At 36.6% G+C, this 10,145-nt stretch overlaps 1 protein-coding gene across 1 annotated transcript in view; it reads left to right on the forward strand.

The window, feature by feature from the left end:
• The window catches only part of LOC149578541 (formyltetrahydrofolate deformylase 1, mitochondrial-like), a 55,862-nt gene extending 46,476 nt beyond the window's left edge, over positions 1 to 9,386 (forward strand). The window contains exons 6-8 of the mRNA XM_089829724.1: positions 8,528 to 8,626; positions 8,738 to 8,824; positions 8,947 to 9,386. Of these exons, the coding sequence (XP_089685850.1) occupies positions 8,528 to 8,626; positions 8,738 to 8,824; positions 8,947 to 9,096 (336 nt within the window). The 3' untranslated portion in view covers positions 9,097 to 9,386. The remainder of the gene's footprint in view (positions 1 to 8,527; positions 8,627 to 8,737; positions 8,825 to 8,946) is intronic.
• Positions 9,387 to 10,145: the final 759 nt, after the last annotated feature.

Raw genomic sequence — 10,145 nt, forward strand, 5'->3', positions numbered from 1 at the left:
TTGTAAAATGCTGATTGTAAACCTTACTAGCTTGTCATGTTGAGAGATTCCATGAAAACACCATGTTGAGAGAGTTTGTGATGTAAGAGCCTTGGAGGTTTGTCATGTTGAGAGTTTCCATGATAGCATCACGTTGAGTGAGTCCATGATGAAAGCTGATTGTAATTCTTGCAGGTTTGACATGTTGAGAGATTCCGTGACAGCATCACATTGAGCAAGTTTGTGATAAAAGATGATTGTGATTCCGGCAGTTTTTCATGTTGAGCGATTCCATGAATTATGTTTTGGATCTATGTGATCAGAATATATCATTGACATTTTTGGTTGCAACATGGTGTGACTGTTTAGCTAAAGATCTCTCTCACTAAGAGGGAGTGTTGGAGATTGTAGCTGCGATAGAGATCTTTATCTCTACAAATATGGGTGTTATTATAGTTATGGTCACCTTTAGTTGAAGAGGACATTTATGATAACAAGTGTAATATTAAATATAAAGACGTGTCATATAACATGCGTTAAGGCATGGAATTATGAAGAGTTGTGTATTTGAAAATGAAGAGTCGTGTTTTTCAAGAGACCTTACGGTTGTAATGTGAAGAGTCTCTCTATTTGTTATATATTGCATGAAGTGAAAAACATTGTACGTTTAACATTTTATTATCAATAAAGTGGTATTTTGTTGTGTCACTGTTTTTTCCCTTCAATTTTGAAAGGGTTTTCCTAAGGTAATTTTGTGTGTGTTGTATCTATTTTGGTTATTCCTTTTTGCTGATTATCTTAATTTCTGGGCAAAGACGTGTCATATAACATGCGTTAAGGCATGGAATTACGAGTTCTTGTTTCTTAAATATAAAGACGTGTCATATAACATGCGTTAAGGCATGGAATTATGAAGAGTTGTGTATTTGAAAATGAAGAGTCGTGTTTTTCAAGAGACCTTACGATTGTAATGTGAAGAGTCTCTCTATTTGTTATATATTGCATGAAGTGAAAAACATTGTACGTTTAAACATTTTATTATCAATAAAGTGGTATTTTGTTGTGTCACTGTTTTTTCCCTTCAATTTTGAAAGGGTTTTACTAAGGTAATTTTGTGTGTGTTGTATCTATTTTGGTTATTCCTTTTTGCTGATTATCTTAATTTCTGGGCAAAGACGTGTCATATAACATGCGTTAAGGCATGGAATTACGAGTTCTTGTTTCTTAAATATAAAGATGTGTCATATAACATGCGTTAAGGCATGGAATTATGAAGAGTTGTGTATTTGAAAATGAAGAGTCATGTTTTTCAAGAGACCTTACGGTTGTAATGTGAGGAGTCTCTCTATTTGTTATATATTGCATGAAGTGAAAAACATTGTACGTTTAAACATTTTATTATCAATAAAGTGGTATTTTGTTGTGTCACTGTTTTTTCCCTTCAATTTTGAAAGGGTTTTCCTAAGGTAATTTTGTGTGTGTTGTATCTATTTTGGTTATTCCTTTTTGCTGATTATCTTAATTTCTGGGCAAATATTCGACACCTTTCACTTAAAAGCATTGCTTTTAAGACTTAGGATTATGTTCCATGTGAATTAATGATTATTAATTTATTACCCCCACTTGATGCCCAAAGGCAATTTATAACTTAAACCCAACATATATCACTAAAAGTGCCAATATCATCATTGACTGGAAATAATGCCTAGGTACCTGCCAAAAATGGAAATCGCCATCACTGACTTACTAAAAATAGTAAGTTGATCACCATGGACCCTTTAAACATCCTAGCAGACCACGAGGATCACAATGATGCACTTGGCTCACTGACTACATGCCAGCTGCTAAAAATGGAGAGATTACAACCTTAGAAGCTCTGTAGAAGTCACCATCTGAAAATGGAGTGTGATGCTGCTTTCTAGCCTAACATGCTCCACAAACTCTGAGGTTTTGGAATTGAATCTCTGATAGTCCAATGAAAATATATTCGGAAACAAGCTAAAAAAAGATAGTGCTCATTTAACTGTCCTTACTACTATTGCCAAAGTGTACTAATAGAGGAATGTTGGGCTGCCATAGCAGGCTCCTGACAATCACCAGAATCAACAAGTTTGAATAGATGATCCTCCAGACTCGTGACAAAAATAGAGCTAGTCCCCTATCAATGATATTGCATTGATGTAATCTGAAAGTTACATCTAATTGAGGAGAATGTCTCAGAATTTGGCTAAGGGAAGGTTGAGTTCCATTCCTAGAACATTGTACATGTCAAGGAAAATCAATTTCCTCTTGCCAAATTGAATTTGACTATTGCCCTTTCTGATGACGGTGTATTCTTCCCCTCCAAAGATAACTGAATCTGAGAATGGCATTATGCAGAGATCAAGAAAGGACACATTAACATGAGTGGAAGCAATGTTGAGAGTTTGAAGGAAGCGCTCATAGGAAGTCGAAAAACTTCCCAAGGTGATTACCACCATGTCTTCTTTTATTTTGTGTCTGATTTCTTACAACTGATCTCAAATGTTCTTGATTTTATTGAATTGATCTGGTAGGGACACCAGCTCATCTATCATGACCATGAAGAGCATGTTCTTTAAGAAAAATGTTCAAGTCTTATCAAAGGTTTCATGCAAACCATTAGATGGCTCCAAATATCTACAACCGTTTTACCAGAAGGAACCTACAATAGTTGATCATCAGTGATAGAGAATTTGATTAGCATGACAACTTCCTGATTTTACTCATCAAATTTGTCCAGCTCTTTCCAAGACACTTTTGTCAAGACATCTTTATTCAAAGAATGTCATCACATGCCACTTCCAAGTACTGTAGTTTCTGCCATTGAATCTTTAACTCCTCTCAAGTAGAATATTTGTCAAAGATGCCATTGCAAAAAAGTGAGGTCAAAGGTGGTTGAACGAATGTTGGTACAAATATCAAGGCAAGATATGTTCAACACATGAAATCATGGAAAGACAATGTGTAATGAACAACACAGAGGCAGAAAGATTGCATTGATTTTGAAGCTTAACAACAAAATTCTAGGCACAGATCCCAATGCATGGATATTAGGGGACCTAGAAGATTCTGAAGAAAACACATAAGACCTCATGAAAAGCCTAAAAAATGTGTTAACAAAATTTGAACCTAACCAAAAAACAGAGTGTTTTGTTAGAAACCCTAGCCGACTGGAGAGAGACGTCTATGACCACTAAAAATGTAGAATTGTTGGTGAAAAAGAACTAGGTGGCATTGATCAAAGATCTTAGAACTGTTTGCAAGCAAAATGACCATCGCGTTGGTCAAAATGGCCAGAAAAGGTAGCCACAAAAAATACGAGTTTTGTTTGCAACATAGACCATGAAAGAACAGGCAGTGGGTACCAGAAACACAAAGAAATCCACAACAACTATTGGTTCAAGAAAGAAAAGGTCTCCAAGCAAAAAAAAGGGCCATGGGCTAAGAAGAGGGCATTGAACTGGTCACGCAAGAGCTAACAATCGTGAGGTTGTAGCCCCAGGAATTTCATCAGCAAACCCACGCGTGACCAAAAACACAGAGAAATGCAAAAAAATTGGTCGAAAAAGTTTGACAACGGTCCACTAGAAGGAAAAAAAAGCTTTTGCAGTTAGAAAATAGAGTTGATAGGGACAAACAACCAAGGGTTTGGTTGTTTTAGACATTGGTGCGAATGGGACATACTAAAAAGTTTGAAAAATGATAGAGAACCCTTGATCGCTAACAAAAGAGCCCACACGTTGCAAATTGAAAACTTAGATACCGACAAAATTTGAAAATTTTATATGAATAATTTCTGAAAGTTATTATAAATTTAGAAAATAAACCTATGTTACCCAGGGATGCGTTTCCAGCCCTAAGCCTTGAGTTTCGAAAACCGTACCCATTTCGGGGACTTGGGGACAGTCGGAAACGTTTCCAAGTCGTCCCCACCCAAGCAAGAAAATTGGAAACCTGTCCCTGAAACTTCGGAAACGGTCAATGCATTTCCAGATGGTGTTGACCGTCCCAAGGACTCCGTAGCCGTTTCCCATCCATCTTGGGGATTGCTTGAAGTTTCCGATTCTATAATAAAATTCATCTTAAAAAAAAACATTAATAAATGGTTTTCTACCCATTCACTGGCCCCACATTAAAATAACAAAATATGTTAATATAACCCTTGTTGAAAGATTTTTTTTTTTTGGAAGCCATTACAAACTTAGCATCCAAATATGACTGAAAATTAAAACTTCAACTTTTGTTCAACAAACCAGACCTGAAAATGATTGTAAATTGGACTTCTATTTGATATTCATATTGCAGACCTGGAAATGATTGCTTTTGGGTTGAAGAATACTCAGATTGTTTTCAGCTTTGATAATGCTTTTGTTTACCGCATAGGTTAATTAAGAATTGCACACAGACAATGAACACGAATACAAACAGCAGAACTCTTCTTATTATTCGCATATGCCAAGATATTACATTAGGTTCTGATATGATGATGATTACAATGATCCCGAAGGGAGATATAAATACTGTCCGAGGAACCTTCTCGAAGGTATCCGTCGGCCACATACAACATGTTTACTACAATAATAGAACCTTCTGGATACATCCCGATACATGTCGGCCTGACGGCATTCATCCCGATACACTGACAGAAACCTCCCGATACACCGTCAGGAACCTCTCGATACCCCGTCGGGAACATCCTGATACACCGTCGGGAACATCCCAATACATTGTTTCCTGACGACAGCTCTGATAGCAGCAATAATTGCCTAGAAATAAATTGTTGTAGCTGATTACTGCCCAAACAAGATGGTTGCTACCTGTCTAGGAAGATTTGGCACAACAAATTCGGTTTTCCTCTAAAACCCACAAGAAAGGGCTCTAAAGTCTAATCCATGGTAGATTGATTCTCTCATTTGATGTCATCCTATGTTCCAATTCTTAGATGATGATTCGATTTGATGCTATGTTCTATGCTCATTTGATGAATTAAATCGATAATTTTAAACTATGTTGCTATGATAAATGTGACAATGTTATGTAATTCTTAAATTCATGAATATATATATATATATATATATAGCTGTCCCCTGCCGGCCCCTATTTCAGCCAAAAAAAAGAAGTCTCGGAAACCGGTTTCCTTGTCCCCCCGTCCCCCATCCCAGAAACTTGGGGTAACATAGGAAAAAAACACGAACTTAGCTTTGATACCAGATTACAGAGGTAATTGGTAAAATATTGGATAATTTAATGAATGAGCAAGACACCTATTTATAGTTTACAAAGACAATGTTTCTATTATGAAACAGTCAATGCTATTAGAAACATTCTAGTGTTCGAAAGAAAAATAACAATATTAGAAACATTCTAAGATTTACAAGATTTACAATATTGACCATTAAAATAATAGTAAACAAGATTTTTGGAGTGTTATTCTAATACTGCATTGGTGCAACTCGCTCTTCACCGACATCCCAATCAGACATCATTTATAAGCTTCCAGGGAAACCATGCAACAATAATCCACTTATGAGAGATAACTAATTGCCACTGCACAACTTGTAAAACAGTCATGACATACTGTAGTGGAAGAGATAATCATTCACTCTAACCATAAACCACCTCTTATCTTGCATACATAGGATAAGTTGGCAAATTTGCCTTACATGAAGTGGATAACATACTTGTAGCAGTTATATTTGGTGATCAAGCACAAGAAAGGAAATGAAAGCAAGAACTACCCTACTGTCTAGATGCTCATCGCAGTGCTTGGTACGGAAGGTTATAACTTCTTTTACTGGTCTCTTCTCTACTCAGCAGATTTAGACTTTGCACACACCTATACCACTCTCTTATAGGGCAAAAGTTTGCTAATCTTTAACCCAACTAACCATCTTTTCTGCAAGCTTGGGCATTTCTGGAATCATAATTGAGTACCTTACCAGTGACTCATGCAGAAGGGGGAGCAGTTTGGGGTAAGAAAAATACTTGCAGCACTCTTACAACATTTCTTTTGGTTTCATATGTGCAAAGATGTAGAGTACTGCATTTATCAATGCATGCTGTGTTACATTGCCAAAATAACAAATGAGAATCTCGTGCTCATGCTCTTAACATCATTGCCGGTTCAAATTAAGTCCTAGGAAAATGTATTTCTTGTTTTCAATACCCAAGATGGAACAAGAATGACTCTTTGTTAATTCTAGTAGCAAGAGTGTTAGTGCATCAGCGACCAGGTTTTCAGCCATTTTTAGCTTCACTTTGGACTTACAACATCCATCATTCTGCTGGGGTTCAAGGTTGATCGTTTACTTCTGGCATGCCTTGTGGGAGATGTTGAACAGTCAATTGGATCAGTCTACTTCTCTCCATTATTAAAAAGATGAATAACTAGAAAATGATCAATTGTGGCACTGCCCATTTGTTGTCTATGCCCGAAAGTGCACGTCTGCATACCTAGCATGATAACTTGTCCTTCTTTCAGCATTGCCTACAACAGAGCTCTGCAGAGTTACAAGGCATAAACTATTTAAGACATGTTTGGATCCAGCCATCTGCATATGCTGACATCACACAACACACGCTTATCAGCATACATTTGTATATGCTTTAGAGAGAGATAGACAGAGCAAAGAAATGTCTCTGGTGTATTCAGCAAATGCATCAGCAATTTTACCAGATTCTAGTGCAGCCAACAACAAAAGTATGAAGTGTATCATGATACACACCGCATGCCGATAACTTGTCCTTCTTTCAGCATTGCCTACAACAGAGCTCTGCGGAGTTACAAGGCATAAACTATTTAAGACATGTTTGGATCCAGCCATCTGCATACGCTGACATCGCACAACACACACTTATCAGCATACACTTGTATGCTTTAGAGAGAGATAGACAGAGCAAAGAAATGTCTCTGGTGTATTCAGCAAATGCATCAGCAATTTTACCAGATTCTAGTGCAGTCAACAACAAAAGTATGAAGTGTATCATGTACACACCGCATGCCTTAGTGGGGAATTTGGTTTGGTTGCAATTTCACCAAGAATGCTTTTAAGTAAATTCAAGCATTTGGACCAATGTATTTACATCATATCACATGCAGTTGGAAAGAATATGGAATTCCTTAAGCCATCGGCATCCTGGTCTCCCACCATTAATCATCTAGTGGTTGATCTCAGGGACTGCATTATTCATTTTTTTACAGGCCTTATGCTTTATAATGTTATATGCAAAAATGCTCTTTCAAATTTTAAGATAACAAATGGATTATGACTTATTTATATTGAAATGGAAGAGGTGATCTTGTAAGGGAAATATTAAGAATTCGAGACAATTCCCTAAAGTTTGAAATTAAAAAAATTAATAGAAATGCCTTTGAATTAAATCAACAATTGAACCATGTAAATAGTTTCTACTTCTTGAGCTCTTTCAGAACCTGTCCAAGGCCTTCTGCCATGGTTGTGATAAGTTAAGGGAACAAAGGGACCCTTTGGGTTTAGCTCTTGAGACACATTAAGATGCTCAAAAGTTCAACCATTCAAAAATGCCATAAAGCAAGGCAAGAAGCAAGCTTGCAATCAAGTTTAACATCTCAAGGAGTCTCATTCCACTGTGTCACAAGGTCTTTGACATGTTCAGATGTGGCTTTATCCCTTCTGTCTCAAATGGACTGCCTCATGGAAATTTGTGATACCGACCAGGACTTGCGGGCCCTTGTCAAATTCACACTGCTCTGACAAGATAACCTGAAGTAGATCATTGTAGAACACCTTTAGGCTTTAAGGCTTTCTATCATCAAATTTGTAACGATTTCTATGGACCATATTATGTAAGATAGTGGATCTAAAAGCATCAGAGTAGGCAAAGCCCTTGTCTAGCGTCCTTGCTTCCATTCTCTCAATGAAATTCAATTTCAAATTTGCAGGGATCTCATTACTATCTCAAACTTGTTTTCATTTGTCTGAGATTTACTAACTCCATAACCACTGTCACAACCACGACTGCAAACCTGACCTTGAATCTGGAGAAACCCATCATCTTCCTGGTGGTCTTGAATTTATGTTGGGATTGCTAAGTGGCTTCTCTTCCTAGAGGAGGTGTTTTGAAGGGAAACCTTGGGCCAAATGTCCACAGAGATGACATTTGTTCCATAAGAGAGGCATGGCGTCGCAATCAAAAGGTTGTTCCAGTATCATAATCCTCAAGCTGGATATCTACAGCATCCATTACAGGCTTGCTAAAATCCATATCAGCAGAGTCTTGTGTATAGGTTAGTTTTAACTCCTAAGCGAGCTGTAATGAGCCCAAATAATTCTCAAGGTCATTCCCTATTTAGCTTAGGATATTTTCTTCCAATAAACTGAAGAAACATTACACACCCAGATCTAAACTAGAATGCTAAATGGCACATCCTTCATTAGATCAACTCACTGTTAGTATGGTTTGATGAATAAGCCTTTTTACTTATAGAAATATGGCTTAGATATTTTAGAAATGATCTTGATATATACTCTTGCTTGCAATTTTGCAGGTCCTGTCCCAATTTTTTTTAGATAACTATGGAAAGGATGTCATAAACATTCATCACGGGCTTTTGCCATCTTTCAAGGGAGGAAACCCTTTCAGACAGGTCAGTAATCTTGGTTCTTGTTTTCCCTTGCCACTGGAGTCATATTTCCACGTTTATCCAATTTATGAGTGTTATGTGGCTGTATTGTTGAAAATTGTCAATTTTGGCCAGGCTTTTGATGCAGGTGTGAAATTGATTGGTGCAACCAGTCATTTTGTAACAGCAGAACTTGATTGTGGGCCTATCATAGAGCAACTGGTAAGAGAATGACATTTACTTTCCTATCTGTTGCATTCTTCTGATTGTAAGGGCCTGAAGAAGCATGCCATCATAATTATTTTGTTGCTTATTTTTTATGTACTATTGATGAGTGTGTGCAGGTTCAACGCATCTCTCACAGGGATACATTACTGTCATTTGCACAAAAATCTGAGAATCTTGAGAAACAGTGCCTAGCAAGAGCAATCAAATATTATTGCGAGCTTCGTGTTTTGCGGCTGGGTGATACCAAAACAGTTGTGTTTGAATGATTATGAAATTTGAGAATTGAATTCCTGCATGAGTTACTTATAATTAAGTAACATATTTACAGTCATAATGATGTCCCCGGTAATGTATTTTACAAAAGTATCTCCAGATCCAAATGATTTATTAATTTAATAATTTATTCTGTAATACTGTTGGACCCTGTTGAACCATGTTCAAGTGATGTAGTTTTGTGATTATACAAGCATGCATCACCTAAGTATATGTCGAGGAGAAATATTTATTGGGTTTTTAGCAATTCATATTGAGAATGTTTTTCTTCCCCTGGGGATTATGAATTGGCTCAGCTTCAATTATTTCCCTAATATCCAGTTCATATGTTGTAGGTTAGTCTTGTTTATGGTAGCAATTTTTTATGGCTCGATGGGTCATAAACCAAAATGCCAACATAAATAGGTGCAACAATCAAAGTTTTTTTTCCCTTATGAAAATAGAGTACATATATTTTACTTTTTAAAAAAGGTCCTTCCTCAAAACTAGTAGATGTTATGGAATCGTGACCCAAAGGCACAGAAACAGAAGACAGACGACATGGTCCTCCAAAACGAAACGATCTCAGCCTCAAAAGGAAAACCCGGTCACAACGTTATAATGTTATGAAACATTAAGAAAAGGTCACAACGTCATAATGTTATGAAACATTAAGAAAAGGTCAGACGGAATGGAATCATGTCACAAAGTCCCACAAAAAAGTAGTCCACATTGTCACCCTAATAAAACTGATACTGAGCTAACACTAATAAAGACGAAAGATGATCAACTAAGGACTTCACTACTTTTCTTAACTATGCAAAGTCCATTTATAAATCTCTTGTGAGTACTTGAAAGCCGATTAACAATTGCACACAGATAAATCGTATTACGAAAACATAATGAAGGCTTTATACACCTATGTTACCAGAAACAGAAATTTTTAAAGCTGCGTACAAGAAACGCATATGCATGTATATATAAATTAGTATGACTTAAAATTATATAATTGAATCTTAATAGAAATATCACAATTTTATTTGTTGAAAAATATATCTATTTA

The sequence above is a fragment of the Cupressus sempervirens genome, chromosome 1 (genome assembly GCF_028749045.1).
Source record: "Cupressus sempervirens isolate cs-2001-9-10 chromosome 1, ASM2874904v1, whole genome shotgun sequence".
In the NCBI taxonomy this organism is placed as follows: domain Eukaryota; kingdom Viridiplantae; phylum Streptophyta; class Pinopsida; order Cupressales; family Cupressaceae; genus Cupressus; species Cupressus sempervirens.